The sequence below is a fragment of the Zalophus californianus genome, chromosome 1, assembly GCF_009762305.2.
Source record: "Zalophus californianus isolate mZalCal1 chromosome 1, mZalCal1.pri.v2, whole genome shotgun sequence".
NCBI classification, from domain to species: Eukaryota; Metazoa; Chordata; class Mammalia; order Carnivora; family Otariidae; genus Zalophus; species Zalophus californianus.
In genome coordinates, this window is record NC_045595.1 from 204654518 (window position 1) to 204678629 (window position 24112).

The 24112-nt window shown below is 38.6% G+C and overlaps 1 protein-coding gene across 6 annotated transcripts in view; it reads left to right on the forward strand.

Moving 5' to 3' along the window:
* Positions 1–19741, forward strand: part of SLC5A3 (solute carrier family 5 member 3) — a 34026-nt gene extending 14285 nt beyond the window's left edge. For 5 of the 6 annotated variants that reach the window (XM_027585289.2, XM_027585286.2, XM_027585284.2 and 2 more), the window contains one exon: positions 8131–19741. In XM_027585289.2, coding sequence (XP_027441090.1) covers positions 8469–10625 — 2157 coding nt within the window. In that variant the 5' untranslated portion in view covers positions 8131–8468 and the 3' untranslated portion in view covers positions 10626–19741. Of the gene's footprint in view, positions 1–2420; positions 7850–8130 lie in introns of those variants that run through there. The other variant, XM_027585288.2, reaches the window with a different exon arrangement.
* Positions 19742–24112: the final 4371 nt, after the last annotated feature.

Consider the following 24112-nt stretch of genomic DNA (forward strand, 5'->3'; position numbering starts at 1 on the left):
TTTGTTGACTCATTAGGGACTGCAAAGGGTGATTTTCTAATCACATTATTCCTTCTTTATCAATGAGATGTTTTTCCGACTTGTGTTTATTTCTACTTTTTTATGTGTATCTTCCTGGGGAGTGTTGTCAAAAGAATACATTCTTCACCTTCACAGAGGATGTTTCTGGACTTCTTAGTGATCATCTAATATGTCTTCAGTTTTCTCATCTATAAACTGGGGATCATTATCATGCCTGCCTCTTGGAGTTTTTGTGAAAATTGGATGAGCTGGTACATGTAGTGTAGAAATGGTGCCCGGCACTAGTGTTGGTATATGGTGGTTCTTAAAGTAATTTGCTCAGTTTTGTGGAAACATTTAGTGCTTCAAGTGTAACGGAGAGGTGGAGGAGGGAGAGAGTCTTCATAGCTCAGATCAGCAAGGGGCTGGGCTTGTATAGAGTAGGCCGAAGGAAAGTGCTGCTTGCCCACCACACTGACCTGCCTTTTATATGGAAACAACCATAATACAAGAAGCGCTGGGGTATCATTGCACACTGTGAAGTGGATGTTGATAATTGCAGGGGTAATAATATCTAGAGCACACTCTGAAATGGAGTTAGTACATGAAGTAAGTAGACCACTCTTATGGTGGGTGGGTCAGATGAGATAGTGGCTCTGGATAAGTTTTTATTGTAATGGCCCATTGAGATTTTTACCTGAACAAAGGGCTTCTTGCCTGGTTTGATTTGCCTTGTTATTCCACACACACCCCCTCCAAACTGTTTACGATAGCGGATCACTTTGGTAGGGAAGGAAATTCTGTACTCCCTTTTGGCCTTTTACTCTGCCATCACTTAATTGCTTAAAAAAAACCCCTGCTCTTGAGGATTGTGTAGGATATTGAAAGCTTAACACTCTTGGTTGGGTACTTCATCATTAACATTTTATTTAACAAACATTTGCCTACACTGTGTGCCAGACTGTTCTAGACATGGATCACATCACTGAACAGCACAGACAAGAATCTCTGTCCTTACTTACGGAGGTTAGATTCTGGTGGTGAGGAAACAATATAAACATAAGTAAGTTCTATAGTATGTTAGAAGGTATTGAGTGCTATGGGAAACAAATAAAGCAGAATGGGGCTCCTGGCTGGCTCAGTTGGTAGAGCATCCAACTCGATCTTGGGGTCTCAAGTTCAAGTCCCATGTTGGGTGTGGAGATTACTTTTTAAGATAAAGTAAATTAAAAAAAAAATAAAGCAGGATGAAGGGCTGAGATGCTTAGGGGAGTTACTTTTGAACAAAAATGTAAATGAGAGGAGAGCAAGTTTTGTGAAAATCTGGGAGTGCTGAGTGTACCTTGCATAGGGAACAGCAAATGTCAAGGCCCAGAGGTGTGTTTGGTGCGTTGTGAATTATGAATAAAAGGGTGACTGCTTGCTGTGTTGATTAATGCCTTGCAGTGGGCCAAGAGCCAAAGCTTGCAGACAGGTTAAGAGGTGAGGGCAGTTGTTTAACTAGATGAAATGGGATGGTGATTTGGACCTGAGTTCTAGAGGTTGACATGACAAGTGGTCTGATTCTAGATAAATTTTTTGAGGTAGATCCAGCAGATGCTAGGACTTGAGCAATAGTGAGGATGGAGTTGCCTTTCCTTGAGATGGGGAATACTGAGAGTGAGACAGGTTTAAGGGATATGAGCCAAGTTATTCACATTCCCAAGCAATGGTAGGTGGTCAGAAACACTTAACAAGAACCGTGGTCCATAGATTTTACTATGAGAACTCTTTGATCTGTAGATCATACATTGCCGATTCTTTTAACCTAATGTCTTAAGGATGGAGGAGTTAGCAAGTGAAGGAAGAATGGCTTGGGTAGATTCATATAGCCCATGTTAACAAAGTCAGGTGTAGAAGGCTCTAGATTTAATTTTTTTATTCTCTGATGAAAGAGCTGATTAACAGAGCAGAGAATGAAGGCACAAGCCTTGGGTTTGGATGGTGAGAACCAGGATAAGCCCTGGTCTTCGAGCTGACTCATCAAGGTTTTTCGGTTCTATTTGTTTACTTATCTAGGAAGCCTGTGCCTGGTGCTTCTTTTGTTTTGATTCTCTTCAGTTTCTCTTTCCATATATCCATTTACGTATGATCACACATAAATACTTAAGTTGAATTTTGTCCTATGTACTGTTGTAGTCTATTTTGTAATCGTTTGTTATATATACATCTCACGTATTTTTTCTACAAGCACAGATTTTTTTTTTTAAGATTTTATTTATTTATTTGAGAGAGAGAATGAGATAGAGAGAGAGCATGAGAGGGGGGAGGGTCCGAGGGAGAAGCAGACTCCCTGCCAAGCAGGGAGCCTGATGTGGGACTCGATCCCGGGACTCCAGGATCATGACCTGAGCTGAAGGCAGTCGCTTAACCAACGGAGCCACTCAGGCGCCACAGATTTTTTTTAAACATGGATGATAAGGAATGATCTTTTATTAATTGATATTGTTTATTTTATTTTATTTTTTTCTATTAGTTCCTGTCACTGAAGGTAGTATTGCCTAGCGATTACAAGGGCAGAAACCCTTTAGACCCATAGATGTGAGTGCAGATCCTGATGTAAATACAAATAACTGTCCTGGGGCAAGTTATACTACTTCCTTGGTTTCTGTTTTCTCATCTGTAGGGTGCTCATAGTAATTGTACTTATCCTGTGATTGCTCTGAGGAGTACAGTAAGGCACACAGCACTCTAGGTACAGTGTCTATAAGGTGTTAGGACTTAGATCAGTAAGTGTCAGGGTTGTTTGTTTGTTTGTTTTTTTAATCTCCATCATTTAACTCACTTATCTTTGACAACCAACCTCCTATAAGCAAACATAGGCACTGCTGCTGTCTCCGCTCATATTTTCATTTCTCTCAAAAATGTTATTGGAGTTGGTTCCATGTTCATGATCTGGTATAAGCCACATAAAAATTGAAACCAGTGATAGTTTGGAAGTTGTCCCCATACCCAAAAGATTTTCATTCTCTGAGACTTTAAAAAAAACAAAAAACAAAAAACCCCAGAACATTGTGAGCCAGACTTGTGTATTGATAGAAGCAGGTTAAAATGAGTGGACCTCGAGGGATGTGTGTATGTGGTTGGAATGATAAATCTGGTAGTTTATGATTTTTCTTAGGTGAATAAAATTTTATTTGAAGAAATAGTTTACTTACATGGGTAACCATCCTCCTAAACCCGTTCTCTCCCCAATACTTTGCTAAAAGTAGAGCTGATCTGGTTGGTAGAGGGTTGCTGGAGGGAGGCTCAAATCCTTGCCGACTCTGCCTTGCCTTCCACCCCTGTGATGATACACTGGGACTATAAATCCGCAGAATATGGTTTAAACGCCATTTGAGTTCAGTCAGGGTTTCATGCATTTCTTACATACTTTTAGAAATTTGAATACCTGAGGTTGTAGGTATAATAGAAATGTTTCGCCAAAAAAATTTAAGGGCAAACTCCTTACATGTTTTAGGGACTGTTGTATCATGTTTACATATAGTGTTACTTTAGCTCCACTTGTAATTTAAAACTGGCTGGAATTCATAGGAATTGTATTAGAAACCCTCATTTTGCTTTTAAGTGTCACTGATAAACTGCTGCCAATATCCATTTCTACCTTTTTAAAGTAACAGTGGGTTGAGGAAGGTCTTATACATATGTATACTTTGTACCATGCACCATTAATCTACTCTGCTGGTGGAATTTGCTTTACTGAACCTTAAATCAAGATGACAAAAGTGAAAATGTGTATGAAAGTCCGTAAGTAGAATTTTGTATAAATTAAGTTTTTTTTTTTTTTTGTATCTTACTTGAAGTGATGTCAGTAGGAGCTAATTGTTCATGAGATGGTTGAGAGCCTCTTTAAAATATTTGTGAAGGAACTGAATATTTAATATTTTATCTATAAATAACTTTTGTAAGGAGCCTAATATATCTGGCATATAGTTGACAGTTTAATTCGAAAGGAGCTGATATCATAACTTTTAGTCCATACAAGTTGTAGAAGGTAAAGCAACATTTGCTGAGTACCTGCTCATTGCACTGGGCAATCTTAAGTGTTTTCTGTATGTCACTTATTCCTTACTAAGCCATTAGTAGCCAGATGATGATTTCATTTTACAGATGAGACAGTTGAGGCTCATAGATGGTTACTTGCTTAGATCCTGCATTTAGGAAGTAACAGCTTGGGGTCCAGCCCTTCAAAGCTTGTCTGCTTTCTTGATCATGCCACCCATACGTGTAAGTTTTCAAAGGTGTCCATGTGTTCCATAATCCTTAAGTTACTAGCTGGTACGGTGAACATTTTTCACTGGATAGGAATAGAAGCAAGACCTGGCAAGCCTACTACCACTCACAGTGCTGGGCTGGCATGTTCAGATTGTCCTTCGAGTGTGTGGCTTTTAAAGTGACTCTAAAGCTAAAAAGATTGTTGTTTGGTCACTTTTCATGTCACTTTTCTACCCTTTGTTAGCCCCCTTGCCTCATTGATTTTGTTACGACTTGGAGCCCTGATGGCTTCAGGAATTGTTTTTCTTGTCCTCGGTTGGGTTTTTATGACGGTGACTCTCTTTCTAGAGTGACTATATGTCCTGGATTTTAAAGATTGTCCCAGAATAATTTCCTAGTTTGGAAGATAAATTATATGGTCATCCTAGATAATAGAAAAGAGATGTTGGATTTGGTTATTATAACTAATTATATTTTGATTATATTACCTAAAGGGGGGGGATTAATAGCTGATTCAATTTGGTGTTACCTATTTTCCTCTTTCTAGTTCAAACGCAGCAAATACTTAGGTATACTTCTCTATTTGGATTAATTCTTCAGTTATGATTTAATTCATCCAGGTACATGAAACAGTACCAAAATTGTATTCTAATTTTGTGCAAAACTCAACAACACTTTCTGAGAAGGAAGCTCTCTCCTTTGCGGGGAGGGGCAGGGGATTCTGCTGTTTCACAGTGAATGCCCTTGTGTTTTGAGATTTGGCAAAATTTGTTATACTGCCCGTCACCACTAGGGGACCACTTTATACATTCCACAAATAATACTCTTATTATAGAAATATTGTTTTCTTAAAAATGTACTACCAAGGAACCAACTCATATATTTTATTCCTGTACCTATTTTATTACTTGTCTCATATTTCTTCCTTAACAGGATTTACCTGACTTGTGTAGCAGCTTAGTCCTAGTAATAGAAAAACATAAATTCAAAAGTTTCATTTTAGCTGATGAAAAAATTTTTCCATGTATATTTTTTCTGAAAATGAATTCTGGTTAGTGTTCATTGTATTTTTGTTCTAGAATACTTATTTAAAGGAAAGAAAAAATATGCAGAACTTATATTGTATATTTTATTTGGAACCATTTTTAGGAATGCATAATTTATCTCCTAACAGAATAAAGTTCAAGGCTGTGACAATCTGTTCATGACTAGAATGTGAAATTTAGCTGCATTGTATTATAGTATATCTTTCGATAAACTAAATTGACCTATTTTTGGTTTTGTTTGTTTTTCCTTTTCCAGTCTTTACCAGGTGCTGGTCTCTGGATGTTTTTTGTTTAAATTGGAAAAATCTTAAACCTGCCCACAGACTGGTATGGTATCCAGTGAGATGGGGACTGTCAACAGTGGTTTCCGAATGGTCTGAGGAAGCATAGGCAGACAGAATTGAGAAAAGTCAGCCTTGAGCTGGTGTCTGGCTGCTCCCTGCTACCTCTCTTGTGGGCACAGTGTCTTTTTCTCTCTAGCTTACCTGCTGTTCCAGAGAAGTTAGGGGTTAGACCAGTCTGAACTTCGTTCACCAGGGAACAGAATATGGCTCAGAGATTTGACTTGTATAGATGGTATTTGACAAGAAGAACAATGTCACTGATGTTAGCAGTGGTTACCAGTGATTGAAGAAGGTGCTTGTTCTGTTTCTGAGCACTTGGTTCTCTGAACAAACAAGCTGCTGGTAGCGTACCTTCCCCACCTCCCTTCCCAGCAGAAACACCGGGGCTTTCATTTGTCCCTTCTTGGGGGAAACACAGGGTTGGTCAGCTGCCCTGAAGAAGAGCAGCACCTGAAAGGGCTGTTCTGCCTGGGGAGTTAGGCTTTTCTGTGTAAGTTGAAAGAAGTGGCTTCGATGTTGAGTGGCAGGGAGCTTTGTCCAAGGCAGGATTTCACAACTACCCACAGCTATTTTCTTTGTAATTAAGGACCTGCCGCTTATACTGAAACATTAAAGGCACCTTTTAGGTAGTTAGTGTTTATTAGTCATCTGATACTTTATTAAAAATTTAGGTGATCCTTCTGGATAATGTCCAAGTGTTTCTTCAGGAAGTTTTTGGGGTGGGGAAAGTGGTCACAGAAACATGACCAGCTTTGAAGATTTGGCAAGTCTGAAGGTGATACAAATCCCAACTGTTAGTGTATTTGATGCTTTCGTGCGTGGGAGTTTTATTCATGTCAGTCATTGACACTGGCTCTTAGGAAGGATAGTAATCTGTTTTCTTAGTGTAATTATTATAGTGCTGTATGCTTAAAAAAGGCATAAAGATGGGTTTAAGACATTTCAAACTAGGCAGCCTTATGAATTAGACCTAATAACCTAATTCAGTAGAATGTTTATCTTTAGCCATTATTTCCAGCTCCTTTCCTGGTCAGTGAGAGGTGTGTTTTTAAAAGTTTTTTTAATACTGTGGTCTATTTTGAACAGTTTTGGAAAGCAGTGGCTTTAGTATCATTTATAGGTCTTAAGTTTGCTACTGATTTTTAAAGGAAAATGCGTAGATTCATCAAAAAGCATCTACTTAGTCGAGTATAGAAAAACGCTTCACTTTGAGGTTGGTTTATCGCAAAAGGAAAACTCACATTAGAAGTCGGTGTGTGGTGGCAGGCATAGGATGAATAACAAAATGTTCTTCAGACTGAACTCTTAGCTACAATTATAATTAACTTTGTAGATTTAGAATTTGTCTCTTTTTCAGGAGAAAACCATCAGATTCATAAACTTGATTTAAATGTCTGTTTTGCAGAGTGATTTTTTTTTTTCTTAATCTAGGACTGAAAACTGTCTGACTGACTTAATTGAAGATAACTTGTTATCTAATGGTTGATAAATGTTTGTTTCATTGAGGTTTGGAAGAGCTAATACGTTATTTTTCAGTCTTTCAGAAATTTTGTTCTCCTCCTCCCTATTCTCCTTGCTTTCTGTACCCTTCAGTAAGAAAGCATTATTAAAAGGAAAACTACTCAACAGAATCAAACTTTGTGTCACTGTGCCTTTATCCTCTCAGAGAATCTCTTAGAATTACTGCCTGATGAAAAGGAAGGGAAGGAAATTACCTTTTTGAACATTTTTCAGAAATCTTCTGATGTCTTCTAGCTAGGAGAAATAATAAAATGTTAGGGTTTTATAAGGTGTATGTTCCTAGTTTTTTGTGTGTTTTTTTTGTCTGGAATGTCTTGTTTCCCTCTAGGGCAGGAGTCATTTCACAATTTCTACGTTGCTGTATAACTACCACATACACATTTGTGGTAGGAATTTAGGAAAATTTTACAGTAATAAATTTGCATAGACTAAGTGATAACTTGATTTTGTCTTTGGGGGGGTAGATGGTAACACTGAGTTGAGTCTACCTGCCTATTCCATACAGTACCCTAACTGGCTATAGAGTGCATTATTCAGGAGTCATAGCATTTGAAGATTCATTCTGGTGCCCTTATGAATAATTAGTGTTTTTTCCCCGCCCTTTTCCCTTAAGGTGCTTTAAGATCTTGGTGTCTGTTCCAATCTGAGACGACCACAGCAAGACAAAAAAAGGGCAATGTCATGGTAGGCAGTTCTTAGTTGCTAGAGAAGTTAGGTCACTTAGTTATGAGGTCAATGAATTTTTGTTCTTAGCTCAAAATGATAAATATTCTCATGACTTTAAGTACCCGATGTGCTAGTTTAGATTGCTCTTTCCTGTGGAACTGAAGTATATTAAAAATTTTTTTTTTCTTTTTATAAAGAATGTCTTATTGCGCCGTTTTTGCTAGACTGAAAGTTTCCTCATCACTTGGTGAGACCCTCCTCTAATTCAATCTTTGTCTTTTGTCTTTGCTGCCTTGCAGGGTTGGTACAGTAGGCTTCACTAACTTAGCTGCAACTCAGAATTTCTCCTCCAGCACCTGAGTAAATGCTGATGGTCTTGTGGAGAGTGGATTAAGAGTACGAGCTAAGTTCTCAATCCCAATTAAGAAGCGGAGGAAAATTTAAACTGTCTCCTTCAAAGTTTATCACAACCACCACCATCAAGACAGCAAACCAAAGGACAAAGACTTTGACCTGCTGTGTTGCTCTGTGTAGTCCAGTTCACGTATGGTTTACAGACTTGTCTGGGGTTACTAATGAGTAAATAAAAAGTCGGACACTTCTGTCATTGGACACTTTTATTCACAAAGTTACCAAAATGAGGGCTGTACTGGAGACAGCAGACATTGCCATAGTGGCCCTGTATTTTATCCTGGTCATGTGCATTGGTTTTTTTGCCATGTGGAAATCTAATAGAAGCACCGTGAGTGGATACTTCCTGGCGGGGCGCTCTATGACCTGGGTAGCAATTGGTGCCTCTCTGTTTGTGAGCAATATTGGGAGTGAGCACTTCATTGGGCTGGCAGGATCTGGAGCTGCAAGTGGATTTGCAGTGGGCGCATGGGAATTCAATGCCTTACTGCTTTTGCAACTTCTGGGATGGGTTTTCATCCCGATTTACATCCGGTCAGGGGTATACACCATGCCTGAATACTTGTCCAAGCGATTTGGTGGCCATAGGATTCAGGTCTATTTCGCAGCCTTGTCTCTGATTCTCTATATCTTCACCAAGCTCTCAGTGGATCTGTATTCGGGTGCCCTCTTTATCCAGGAGTCTTTGGGTTGGAACCTCTATGTGTCTGTCATCCTGCTCATTGGCATGACTGCTTTGCTGACTGTCACCGGAGGCCTTGTTGCAGTGATCTACACAGACACTCTCCAGGCTCTGCTTATGATCGTTGGGGCACTCACACTTATGATTATTAGCATGATGGAGATTGGCGGGTTTGAGGAAGTTAAGAGAAGGTACATGTTGGCCTCACCCAATGTTACTTCCATCTTGTTGACATACAACCTTTCCAACACAAATTCTTGTCATGTCCACCCTAAGAAAGATGCACTGAAAATGTTGCGGAATCCAACAGATGAAGATGTTCCTTGGCCTGGATTCGTTCTTGGGCAGACCCCAGCTTCAGTATGGTACTGGTGTGCTGACCAAGTCATCGTGCAGAGAGTCTTAGCAGCTAAAAACATTGCTCATGCCAAAGGGTCTACTCTTATGGCTGGCTTCTTGAAGCTTCTGCCAATGTTTATCATAGTTGTCCCAGGAATGATTTCCAGAATACTGTTTGCTGATGATATAGCTTGCATCAACCCAGAGCACTGCATGCAAGTATGTGGAAGCAGAGCTGGGTGCTCTAATATTGCTTACCCACGCCTGGTGATGAAGCTGGTTCCCGTGGGCCTCCGTGGCTTAATGATGGCAGTGATGATTGCAGCTCTGATGAGCGACTTGGACTCTATCTTTAACAGTGCCAGTACCATATTCACCCTCGATGTGTACAAACTCATCCGCAGGAGCGCAAGCTCCAGGGAACTAATGATTGTGGGGAGGATATTTGTGGCTTTTATGGTGGTGATCAGCATTGCATGGGTGCCAATCATCGTGGAGATGCAAGGAGGCCAGATGTACCTTTACATTCAGGAGGTAGCAGATTACCTGACACCCCCAGTTGCGGCCCTGTTCCTTCTGGCAATTTTCTGGAAGCGCTGCAATGAGCAAGGGGCTTTCTATGGTGGAATGGCTGGCTTTGTTCTTGGAGCAGTCCGTTTGACACTGGCCTTTGCATACCGTGCCCCAGAATGTGACCAACCTGATAACAGGCCAGGCTTCATCAAAGACATCCATTACATGTATGTGGCCACAGCATTGTTTTGGGTCACAGGACTCATTACTGTAATTGTTAGCCTTCTCACACCACCTCCCACAAAGGAACAGATTCGTACCACCACCTTTTGGTCTAAGAAGAGCCTGGTGGTGAAGGAAAGCTGCTCCCCGAAAGATGAACCATACAAAATGCAAGAGAAGAGCATTCTGAGGTGCAGTGAGAACAGTGAGGCCATCAACCACATCATTCCCAATGGGAAATCTGAAGATAGTATCAAGGGCCTTCAGCCGGAAGATGTTAATCTCTTGGTGACCTGCAGAGAAGAGGGCAATCCGGTGGCTTCGTTAGGGCATTCAGAGGCAGAAACACCAGTAGATGCTTATTCCAATGGGCAAGCAGCTCTTATGGGTGAGAAAGAGAGAAAGAAGGAAACAGAGGATGGAGGCCGATACTGGAAGTTCATAGATTGGTTCTGTGGCTTTAAAAGTAAGAGCCTCAGCAAGAGGAGTCTCAGAGACCTGATGGAGGAGGAGGCTGTTTGTTTACAAATGTTGGAAGAGCCTCCACAAGTTAAACTAATATTAAATATCGGACTTTTTGCTGTGTGTTCACTTGGAATTTTCATGTTTGTTTATTTCTCCTTATGAACTTTTTAAGGATATGATGAGACACTAACTTAAGAAAATACTGGTCTTTGGAAAAAAAACAAAAACAAAACTTATGTAACTGTTGCATCTCTCAGGCATTGTTTACGCTATAGGTTTTAGCCAAATTTTACTTAGCAGAAAATCATCTATTTGCAAGACTTTATTTTCCCAGAGATGGATGAAAGTAAATTTTCAACCTAAATGAAGTAAAACTTGTTTAACAGACTTGAATTGTGCAAATGTGGTTTAAAATTTTCCATACCAAAGTAAGGAGAGACCAATTATTCTCATAGAACATGTAGAGCAGAATATATGCTAAGATTATCACAAACAAGGTATACTGTGTGCACTGCCAAATCTTGGTAGGCCTTCTTATCCTGAAGTAGAGGACTTGCTCGTTTCAGAGTTTTTTCTCTGTCTCTGTAATCCCTACTACCATTTAAAACAATTCGTGGACATTGTATAATCAGTTGTGTACTGAAAACCTAACTGATGTGCTTGTGGGGTCCTTGTATCAGGACAGGTTAGTTTGTTTGCCAGGTTCATTTTGCTAGCATGAGCCTGTGGATTCTGATTGCCAAAAGAAAGGAAGAGTGTTTACCTGTAGCTGTTCTGGTACCACCAACATATGGAATGTTGGTAAAAAGTTTGTTTCAGTTCCTTTTTTTTCCTACTTTGACCGAAGTTTAAGTGAACCATACTCAAATGACCACCAACTCTGTCTTGATAAAAAGTTATGTCATGATTGTATTGTCACATGATTAGGGGAGAAAATGAAGTAAACATTGCTGATGATCCCCAAATTGATTGACCAAGTTAAGATTGTTTATATAGTTTGGGAATTAGCAGTCCTCAAGCAGTGTTTGATCAGCTTATGCTAAACAGGCGACTACTCATACTCCACTAATTCTCTAGCTTTGTTCTTTGTTTTTGCATTTGGTAACCTTTTTTATTAGCCACACACTTTTCCAAGTGGATTCAGTTGGAAGATATGTCCAGAAATTTGAAGAAAATTGTCACTGCCTTTGTGCTGGGTTGCCCTGCTTGATTAGATCATGATATATTGAAGTTGAGCTTTTGGAGGGAAAATAATAATCCTGAGATCATATTTTATTCTTGATAAGTTTGTTTTCCTGATTTATTTTTTTATTTTTTTATTTTTTGGAAAGACTCGCCATCTGTACACGGCCTCTACATTTTTTAAAAAGTTACATTGACTTAGAGCATGAGGAGGTTCCAGTGCAAACTCGGCATCAGTAACAGAAAACAGTGCATGCTTTGCCATTGGTAGATTGTCAGTATAGTCTTTCTGTAGAGTGGATAGCATGTTAAAGAGGTGTCATGAATAAGAACTTCCGGGTTTAGTAGTATGTCTTGTGGAGGATATCCTACGACTTGTGTACTTACAGGATCCTCTATCTTCACACGGCTTGGCACTCCGTTGTAACCTTCGTGGATGGGAATCTTTTTCACAGGCTGATTCCCCTTCTTGAGGACAGGATACAAAAGACATTAGAGAAAAGCTCTACAGATTACGAGGTTCTGTGTCTGTGTGCTCAACATGGTCCTTTTTCCTCCATGACATATGAAGGAAACTAATTGTGTATCTACTTTCTTTGACTTTCCTGTAATCGATGGTACTTTTTAAATTGCATGATTTTATGAAGCTTGTATTCTTTAGGGAAGAGCATTACTTTTTTAGATACTTTTGTAGATTTTTGAATCAAAACTCAGTCCTAATGACTTTAAATTTTTTGTATTCTATAAACGAGTTTCATTATGATGGACTTGATTAGTCCGAAGTTGATTTTAGAAATTATCAGGTAGCATAATGTCTTCCCATCTCCAGGAGGCTTTCTGATGGACTGAGTCTGTAGATGAAAAAATAATTCATGTATGAATAGCATGATTTCTGAGAGTTTAGAGTGCCTTGTAGAGTTTTTTCTCAATTTCATTCTTACAGTTTATAAGCTGGGGGCCAAATAAATAGGGACCATCCTTTTCTTGTTTGGCGGAGGCTGTGGCTCTGTTATGTCCAAGGTTACAAAAAGTCTGTTGGGAAGAACAAAAAAACCATGTATGCAAAGCTGGACTCATGGTTTGTCTTCTTCTCAAAGGAACTGTTTTTCCTTTGAGACAACCTTTTGGTATTTCGGAAAATAATAGGACCTTAGATTTTTTAAATTGGCATTAAGTCATAGGAATTAAAATTTTCTTTGACTTTGAGCACATTGCTGTGTAACTCAGCAAAGAGGATTGACACAGTGGCTGGGCAGCCTTCTTACCCCTTCTTACAGCGTAAATTAATAGGTGGTGTTTGTGTGAGTTTTTTTCCCCTTTATTTAATGTTGAGCCCTAATAGTTTGAAGTATTAGGATCCCGCCCCCCCCCACCTTCTCTTTGCTGCTGTCTTAGTATGATACATGAAATACATCACCTTGTGTCTGTTTGTGTATATATAGCGGTAGGTCAAGTTTAGAGTACTAATGTCTGTAAATAAGGAATGACTATTAGTATATCCATTAGGATGTTTATTCTTGCCAGTATAATCATCACTCTGTTGAGACTGAAGTCCCTGAAGCTTGCCCTTCTTATTGCTTTCCAGTAGTAGGTAATGTGCTTGAATAAGTATGTGAATTGCTGATTGCAGCTTCATTCAGGGGACTACTGTTCAATATGTTTCGTTAGAATGATTGTTCATGGAGTGATACCTGGTCTGTGTTAAGCTAGCAAAATGTTCATACTTTACACTAAATGGGTCCTAAATGATAACATCTCATCTGTAGACATTAATATGTATATATTTTTATATTGGCTCAAGCTAAGGTTCAGAATTGAATAAGAGTGATATTGACTAAAATAGTTACCCAAGAGTCAAAATGAAGTGAGGACACTGGTTCTTCAAAGGTAGAGAAAAATACTGTCTGATCTGCTGTTAGTGGTATCCCCAGTTCTTAGATTTTTATCCTTTCAGGCAATCTCAGTCCTAAGATCTGATGAGCAGAGCTTATTACTCTGGCACGCAGAAGAATTATTAGCTCCAAAAATATTATGTCCTTTTGCTCCAAGATAGTAAGTGGCTTTTGAAATAGCTGAGCCAATCTTTTTCCACAGCCATTCTCTTCCTGGTGAGGTTATCACTCTTATCTTTAGGTTAGGGAAGCATCAAGCAATAGTGGTGGTTCTGTGTCCTTTGGCCTATTTTCAGCAGATCTCTCGCAAGGCTTCCTTTTCAGTTGGCTCAAAGGATTCATTGTCTTTTTGCACAAAGAGTCTGGCCAGGATCATAGTTCTTAGCACATTCAAATAATTAGCAGAGACCTATCACATGTGAAACTTAACCTTTTAAGAATTGATTGGGAGGTTGTCACTCAGTTCTTTAACCCGAGGCTAATTGGGAGTGGGGGGACTGAAAAGTCTTGTCCAGGGCACTGAGAGTCTCTTAAGTGTCTCCATTTCTCAGTCCATTGCTTTTTCTTCCCTATACTTAGAGGGTGCATGGATCTTCCCCTCTCTATTCAAATATCATTCAGTGCAGCCTGTGGGTTGTTCTCATTCTTTACCATCCTACAGACTGGCTATATCATTAACTCTTAAAAGGTTAGACCCATCAATGTTCCCACTTGGCGGTATTTGGCTTACTTACTTCCCTTATAGTTTTTACTCCGCTGTGTTGTTTTCATCTGTGGTATGATGGCTGGAAAGAACCACATGGGTATGGAGTAGTGAGTGACACCTCACCACCACTCCCCAGTTTTGTACTGAGCGATGTATGTAGACCATTCCTGTTACATTATGTGACCACAGAGACTTGCCAGGGCAAAATTTTCCTAAGTCAGAAAAACTATTAAATGAGATGCTGAGAGATACCTGGGTGATACAAACTTAACAAGTTAGGCAGAGGACAAACATTAGCTTAAAATGTGCAGATGTAGAATTCTGTTCAGTGAATTCTAGAACTTGAAGCATCTTGGCTGTCGGCTAGTTTAAACCTTTCCCCTATAGATTAGGATACCAGTGAATAAGATCCAGCCAGTTAAACCCTGGTTTGATGTTAAGTATTGTGAAATAGGAGTTTTTAAAACATATTTGAGGTTAAAAGGACTGATATTTGATAGTGATACTTTAGTAGAAAAAAATGCTTTTAGGCGTGTATTCATAAGATTTCTCATTAACAAAGTGTTAAATTGCATTAAGACATTTTGATGTTGACATTGGCTTGAGCAGACTTTACAAATAGGGTATATTCCTATTTGTGGTATACCCACCTGCCATTCAGAGAGACTGGTCTTTGCCTCTATTTGTCTTCCCTCACATTGCTTTAATTATTCACCTGTTCTTTTAACGCTTCTCAAATTCCTGTTTTGATCTTTTATCAGCTTAATTCATGTTCAGGCTTATTGCTATGATGTGCAAAAGTGCTACTTTGCCCCAGTTTTGAAGACTTGGATCCAAATAATGATTCATTATATATATAAAACATAGTTGTGTTTAAATATACTAAATTTCTATTAGCTTAAACTGTTAACTTCTCAAGAATGATTTTCTCAGACTAATGTTCACTAGTGTTCACTAATAATAAAAGCCCTAGTAATTCATCATTATTCTATTCCGAAAACTCTTTTCTTCAAAAATTAGGGAGGCAGCAATAGTTAAAATTCATACCAGTCCCTTTGAGATGGCGGTGTCACAATACAGAGAGGAATGGAGTTTGTTTTGATGCCAAAAAGCCTTGTTCTTGCAGTACTTAAGGGTAAAAAGTTGGAACTAGTCAGTTGGCATATAGAGAAGCCCTTTTGTACTAGTTAGGTATGAAGCTGAATTAAATAAGAAGCTTTGATTACTACACTTGGTTAGACTTGGTTGGCTTAACTCAGGGCTGCAAACCCCTTTTCCTCCATTAAGTCATTTCTCTTAATTTGGTACGCTTTTTGTCAAACTCTCCCCCTCTGTTGGAAGACTAAGTATTCAACTTCTTTCACTCCTAGAATTGAATTTAGCTAAGGTTCAAACTGCTTACAGGCTTTGCCAGCACTGAATCCCACACCATTGTTCACGGAGTCCTATAAATGTGTTTATTTAAACTTCTTTCCAGTGCTGGGAATAAGGCTTTAAACTACTGATTCACCTTTAAAGGAATGTTGTGAAAATTGATATAATTTATGTTTCTCTTATCCATCTCAAATCCTTTATATAAAGGATAGGATTTAGTTTTTTGTTTTGGGTTAAGCACCCAGTTTATCTGGTAACTAACAGCCTTAACCATGGATATATTGTCTTACTCAGAAATAGGCGAAAAAGGTTTGATGTATCTGTATTGTTACTGATTTCACACACTTTACTTTCTAGGGGAGGACCATAATCTGAAGCTTTTGATTTTAAACCAATAACCTTACTTTATGTAATGACTTTTCAGTGTGGTTTGGTTATCTGGATTCATACTATGATTGAAGAGAGGGATGCTAGAACAAAATAAGCAAATGAAGAGCAAGTCAGGACAAAAGCACAGTGGTCTCAGATTTTTCTTAGTGTGGGAGCCGTGGCTCTGCTCTCAGAAGAGCTCTATATCATAATTGTTGTCCATGATAATGAAACCCCTCCATCCTCTCCTACCCCTTCCCCAAGTTTAAGATAGTTTACAGTCTGTGAACTCTGTCAATAAGGGAAATACATATTTCAGTGATTGCCGCAACAGCACAAGTTGACGGTAGATAACCACAACCTTATTGGAGACTACGTTTATCTTGGTAAATTCACCTTGTACCCTAGGAAGGAGTGTTTACTTTTTTTTTTTAATTGCCTTTGGACAAATTAGTCTGGATAATTTTTCAATATATCATTGTAGCCTAGACTTCTATAAGTGGAATGAATGTTCCTTAATTAACTCACTTTTTGGTTATAATAGTTGGAAACTGAAATTAAGCTCATTGCTGTTATTTGAAATCCCAAATTGGCAAAGGCCAATATATAGGGTATTTCATAATATAATCAGCTTCTGAAATTTATGTGTTTTTATTAGTGCCTTCTGGTTGCCAATATTGACTCTGCTAGTTTACACATTTCCCTTTCCTGATAGAATATACTTATTTGTTACAATTCCTCTTTTTAAATTTTGTTACGACTAGTCAAGGAAATACAAAAAATACATTTATATTTACATACTTTATACACAGCCTTTGTTTAGGTTCAAGGAAACCAGGTAGCTCTAATTCCTGTTGCAGTTTAAATGTTATTTATTCATCTATATTTGTTTTATATCCTTAATTAAAACTATAAGGTTACTTATTAATTCTGTGAGTATATTTTAACTATTGTTTTTCCAGTGCAGGTTTGATAGGCATACCTGAGAACATACATCTGCCAACAGTTTCACATTCCATGATAGGTAAAAAGCTTAAAGTAAAAGTCCATAGAAAGCACAAATCATGTTCATGCAGGTGTGTATCTTCACATGTAGAAAGCACAAGACTAACAGTATTTCTTAGTATCCCACAAGTGCCGGTTGTACAGCCCACCAGGTGTTTTGTCTTGGGAGTTGTGGAGGACCACAGTGTTGAAAGCCCTAGACAACGAGGTATCCTGAGTTGTGGTCCTAAATGATAAGTGATTCAAATGTAATAATCTGAATAAGTTTGTACTACTTTGGTAGAGGGAGAAAAGACAAATAGTCAAGAATGTTGCAGTTACATTTGGGGGTTACTAGCGAAAATGGGGTCTATGCGTTCTTTCCTACAATCTGGAACTAAAACAGGGACAGACTTCTAGGCTTTTGGTGGGTGGAAGAGTTTGACAAACTTTTGCTTTAAGCTGTAGGGCCATTGGTGTTACTATTTTTTATCTTAAATCTTTAGGCAATTTTACCTGCTATCAGTAGTTCCCTGAAAACATGGAGAAATTTTACATTTTAACAGGGCAAATACTACTTGTCTTTAATCTTTGTGTAGCTTTGTAAGAGTTTTTGAACGTATCTTTATTTTTTCATGTGCTTTACTGCACTTCATTTTAACAGAGCAGAATTTGATCCAAGTGTTCTGAGCATCAAACTAAATCTGAGACATACCTGCCAAACGAGCTACTTTGCTTTTCACAGGGGTTATAAGAGTCTAAAGGATTCTTTTACCTGTCCCATTCCCTGCTTCATGGTTAGAGTAGATGAAATCAGAATGTGTGTGCAGGAGAAAATGTGTTTTCTTGCACTCTGTATTGCCCTTGTCTTATCCCTTGCTTTCTTTACCTGAATAGTCCCAGTTTATCAAGAATGAATAGTCTTTGTCTTGGATTTTGCCCATAGGTCAAAAGCTGTAACTCTCAGAATGGGAGAGAAGTGACTACCTTTGTTCCCACTCTCCTCTAGTTTGTGTATTTATCTTCTTAAGGAAAGACTTGGTCCACTCTGGTAATACATGGGATGAAGATTAAAGCTGATGTAGACTAATGTCACATGTTTTAGAAGGGTTAACCGGAACACCTTGAGGGAGAGATTGCTCCTCTAGTAAAAAAACAGGTGTGTTCTCTCAGTATTTTAGAATGTAAAACCTCTGGTTTGGGGGATGAGGGCAGAGGAGTGCCAGAAATGCAGGAAAAAAAGAGAAAGGTTTGAGGAATGTCTTTGGCTTAGCAATGTGTGTTAAGGCAAAGCAGTTACAACCTGTTAGTCCTATATAGTATGCGTCTGTACCTTTTTAAGTGTTGTTTTTAAATTTAAAATCATTTGTAAGAACTTAATGCTTTTGAAGATTCCTTTGGCAGAATATCTTTCATTTATAATTCCATGGAAAATTGCTTTAATTAGTCTAGGTGAAAGTCGTCCTAGCAGTGTAAATATGTATAATTACAATTTTCTAATTTCACTTTGAGATCTCTAACTCTTGAGTGGCAAAAACAAATCAACAAGTCTTTTGCTCATGGACTTTTCTGTGGCGTTGTTAAAATGCAAAAGCTTTATTTTTGTTAATAATGACATATTACATTAGTGTCAGATGATGATATGGAATCTGTTCCCTGCTTTCCCCTACCAATATTGCTTTGGTTTATAGATTGCCAACAGAGTTCAGAAATACAGCAGGGATCTACCCATTCTTTGCTTGGACATCCCATTTCTGTTGCCCGGACCTATGTTGGCAATCACATACGAACTACGTTACGCTTCTCAGTGCTTTTTTTTTTTTTTTTTTTTGATAAGGTGGATATCAAAAATAGTTGCTGTGCAAAAGTTAGTAGTCTTCTTCAAGAAGAAAACCAATTCCTTTTCTAATATCCTGTGAAATCGCTTCATTCATTTCTTTATTTTTAAGCCAAATGTCAGCAGCGTACTGCTGCTTTTATCTAGTACTTTTGATATGTAAGTATTGCATTTTAAAAAGATGTCTTCGTTGAAAATTGTTTTTCCTAGTGTCCTCCCTTTTATGCTTTGTTCATATTTTCTGTAAGAGACCAGTCTGTGCACTGGGGGTGTGTATTGTGTACATGTATCATTTCGTCAGTTATGCATTGTAGACCAAATGTGATTATAAATGAAGCTGTTGTGTTATTGGTGAGTTTTTGGAATTGTAAACTGATTTCCAGTGTACCCTTTATTGTCCACAGTTTTTTTTTTTTTTAAGGTTTGATTGATGGGGTCCATCTTCACATTGTACAGTGTTTTAGTTGCAAGCAGAAAGTAGAATTTGGTATAAACCAGTTTATTTCCATATTGAAGGGAATACAACTGAAATTGTAGATTTAGGATTGTTAACCATACATGACAATTCTAACTTGACTATTATTCTAACCTGTATACAATCTGATTTTTAAAAATTGTAGACATGTATGATCTTGGTTTAATGTGTTTTTTAAAAGTGTTATTGTTGAAAAAAATGGAAAAACAAATCTGCTTAAAGAGCTGTCAGTTTTCATTACTGACTCTGTAAAATACACTGTCGTTTGTGTACTGTGTGTACTTCTCCAGCTGCTGCATTAGCCTTCAAGAGTATTTGGAAACTTCAGATGAACCTACATTTCTTGCAAAGTATATTCCTTTCTGTGGTATCTTGTCCTGTAACTGAAGTATAGTAATTATTTTATGGAAATGTTATTAGCACTTCTGTACCAACTTTGAATAAAATGAAAAATTTACATTTCTGTGAGTGAGTATTTTCAGTATGAACACGTCTGCCCTCAAAAATGTACAGAGTTGTGTGCTAGAGTTGAAGAGGTTGTCCTTCACTGCCTTTTCTCTTTCTTTTATTGCTCCTATTTTGAAATAATTTCAAATTACACGAAAGTTGTGAGAATAGTATAAAGAATTCTGGAATCATTTTCATCCAGGTTCACCAGTAGTTCACATTTTGCCACATTTGCTTTGTCATTCTCTCTTAATCATACACTTTTCTGAACCATTTGAGTGTTAAGTTGCAGACACCATTCCCCTCTGCTCCTTAAGTACTTGGAGTATATTTAAGACAGTCAGTCACTCATAAAATCACAATATAATCATCAAAGTCTGGAAAGTAACAGTGGTACAACATTTTAATATGAAGTCTTGATTCAAATGTTGCTGTTCAATAATGTCCTTTTATAGCATTTTTTTTTTTTTTTAAAGTTCAGAAGCTTTTATGTCTCCCTTTTAATTGGCAGCAGTTCCTCATTTTTCTTTGTCTTCCATGGTATTGACGTTGAAGTTTAGAAGCCATTTTGTGAACGCCCCTACCCAGTCCGGGTTTGTTTCCTTATGATTAGATTCACACTATGCGTTTTTGGTGGGTATACGGCAGAAGCAGTAATATGTCCTCAGAGCTTCACACTGGGAGGTGTGTGGTGTTGTGTTGTCCCATTATTGTTGACACTAACTTTGATACTTGATTAAGATAGTGTCTGCCAGGTTTCTCCCCTGTCAAGTTACTGATTTTCCTTTTGCTAATAAGTAATTTGTGGGGAAATAATTGGAGATTATGTAAATAACTCCTCATTGAGCTTGAACTCCTGATTTCAGTGTACATAGGTAGTCCTTGCCTAAGCAGTTATTACTATGGTGATGCAGAACAGTGATTTTGTTTTTGTTTTTGTTTTGTTTTGCTATACTAAAATGAAGAGTTTCCCTCTTTCCACATTTTTCAGTATGAACTCATTTACTGGGTTATAATCCATTAATGTCATTATTTTGCTCAAATGTTTCCAGATTTAGCCAGTGACACTCTGCAGGCCAGTTTCTGTGTCCTTCATGACACATGTCCATCACACACACTTCCTTATTTCCCAGAACAGTGAGGTGTTTTCATGGTTATCTTGTGCTTTCCCTGCCCCCATCAGGATCAGGCACTTAGTAGGGAATGGGATTTAGAAACCAGGGTCTGGGTGTGCTCATTCTTACAGGGGTAAACATGCCTTTTCCTGGCTCTTTTCAGTATACCGAGGTAGGAAATTCATACATACCTACTGATGCCTCCCAGTTCTAAACGAGCACTAGAGGGTTCTTTTTAGCTTTCCCCCATTCTATGTATCTCCCTTCTCCAAGTGCAAGAAATCGGATAATATTGACACATTAACTCATTTTTTTCCAATTCTACAAATCCTTAGAATTAAAGTTTTTGCATGTCAGTAAGTATCTTTAAAAAGTGTTGCCGAATCTGGAATTGTAGATTGGAAAGTGTTTTTCTTCAGAGATTTGTAAGCATAAGACCATTTTTTTCCTAGCTTCTAGGCTCAGTGTTCTGAAATTTCATTATTAATATGCCTTGAAAGTTTTCATGCATTGTCCTGGCCCTCAATGGGCTCTTTCAATTTGACAGTCCCATGTCTTTCATTTCCAGGATTATGATTCTCCCTGTTTTCTCCTTTCTGGAACCCCTTTTGTTCAACTCTTGGACTACATGTAATGGTCTGGTTAATTTCATACAGTCTTTTGTTTTTTAATTATCTTAATTGTCTTTGTCTTTTTGCTCTTTCTAAGGGTGTTTCTAAACTTTATTTTCCAACCCTTCTGTTGAAAAAGAATTTCTCAGATATTTAATTTTTCAGGGCTCCTTTGTTCCCTGAATCTTTCTTTTTTTTATCATCTCGTTGAGGGGATGCTGTCTCTCCTCATCTCTGAAGATACTGTTTTCTCCTCCTGCAGTGTTTGTTTACTCCAGTTATTCCCGTGTTGGGCTCTCATGTCAAAGGCTTTTCTCAAATGTATGCTGATCTTTGGCTGTGGGCTTACATCGAACAGGATGGACTACCGAACGTGTGGGTGGAGCTCGTCAGCTTCATTGTTGGGCCTTGGTGGCCTGGCTGTTGGATTACTCCTGAGGTATCTTTTGAACAGGTCAGATTCCCCAAAGAGTATTCTTTGAGTCCTTGACTGAAGGATAAAAGGCCTTGGGCCATTATTCTGGGAGCTAAGTGGGGAAAGAGCACAGGGGTCTCTTTCTGTATGCATTTTTTTCTCAATCTCTTTTTGGTATGACACCCCCACTTACAGCTGTGTGTTTCTTCCAGTCCAGAGGTTTCTCTGTGTTTTGTCCACTCCAGAGAATAAACTTCCAAACATGCATCTAAGGATCCAATTATCCTTACACTTTGGACAAGCCTTATTTTAATCTCTCACTTGACCTCCACTTTCAGAGGTGTACCCAGTGTATCCAGTTCTCGGATCTTTTGAGGAGTTCTGCAGTGTTAGTTAGTGTGGTTGATTCTCGGTTTTCCACATTGCTGCTTTCTTCCATCCACTTGCCTTCTTCTAAAATTGAATTGCTGTTTTCCCATCTTCCTCATTCTTGCAGCATTGTACCTTTAAAAAAAAAAAAAATCCCTTTACTATAGTTCTAGTAGGTTTTCAGGAGGGAGCATAATTAGATGCTTGTGTTGAATCTTCCAACATCCTGGGAAGTCTTGGTATCCCCTCTTCACTTAGCATTTGAAAGTTGAAATTTCAGAGCCTATCGCCCATTTCTGCCCTTCCTAAAAAGAACATGTTGCCAACCAGAAGCACAGTTGGAATTTTAAAATTCTGCTTATCTCTGTAAGTGCAAAGCTAATGATTGTTTACATTTTGAAGGGGCCTGAGAAATGCATATTTCATTCTTCTGTATAATGCATAAAGCCCACCTATCAAAACATTCTTTTTGCTTGTGAAATTGAACATACACGGTGCATGGGACATGAACAGGTGTACAGCTTAGTGAATATGGTTAGTTACTGTTATTTGCAGTAGTTACGTTCTGTAAAGTTGCCTCTAACACTGGATCAGTGAATATTGAGTCATTGCCCCTTGAGGAAGTACATGGGTAGGTTCCTGTGAGCCTCTGGCTGGTCACCACATTTTAATTAACTAATCGATACATAACCTCATTTTTTCCTCATAAAGACATATTAAATATGTATTTTTGATTTGAAATCATTGAGCTCAAAGCCTATAATAGCATCCTAACTCATGTCCTCTAATACATTTTTTTCCCATAAGGCATAGCACATCCTTCTTGCACTGAGGGACACTAAGACAGCACTTCACCTCGCTCAGGGGCATTTTATTTTTTTATTTTTTTTAAAGATTTTATTTATTTGAGAGAGAGAGAATGAGAGATAGCACGAGAGGGAAGAGGATCAGAGGGAGAAGCAGACTCCCTGCTGAGCAGGGAGCCCGATGTGTGGGACTCGATCCCGGGACTCCAGGATCATGACCTGAGCCGAAGGCAGTCGCCCAACCAACTTGAGCCACCCAGGGGCCCTCTCAGGGGCATTTTAAACAGCACCAACAAAAAGCACAAAAATGTGAAAAACATGGCACTATGTAGGCTGCAAAAAAGGCACCTGCTTTACCATGGGAGATCTGAAACAAGGCAGAGCCTTGGTTGTTGGACCTCAGCTGGGAATGTGTGTATTGCGTGGCAGATTTTCCACGAGTCTCCACACATGCATGTCCTCAAATGACTGTGAAAGTGGTGGGAGTGTTGATTTGGGGGTGACAAACAAAATTGAGCTAGTAGGTGAACTGACATGTATGCGTTCCACAAATGATGGGGGTCAGCTGTATGTGTGAAGCAAACACCCATGTAACTACCACCCACAGGAGCTAGAACTTTTATCAGTCCCCTCTCCCAGAATGTGCATTTTGCTTTCAGAAAGTTCTGCTTTTAAAGGGGTTTCTTACCTCCAGTCTGCTGTTTTAATTTGATAGTTCGGGTTCTGCCTCTGCAGCGTTAACCTTTTCTTCTCTTTGAGTATTTGAAGATAAATATACTCTTAAGTCTCAAAATCAGGCTTCATCTTCTCCATTCATTGGGTATGCAGCGCAGGACTTGGGTTTCAGACCCTTTTCCTGTCAGTCTTATTTTTTTCTGGACAACTTTGAGGCAGCTGATACCTCTTTTTATATGTGGCCTCCTAGTTGAATACAGTACTCCAGGGTACACACTGAGGTTAGACTGTAGGGATGGGAAGTAAACACAACAAAAGAGGACTGCCATTTCCTTACCTTCACTCTCCTTCCAGCCGTAACATGAAATTTCATTGTCATACCCTCTCGCAGA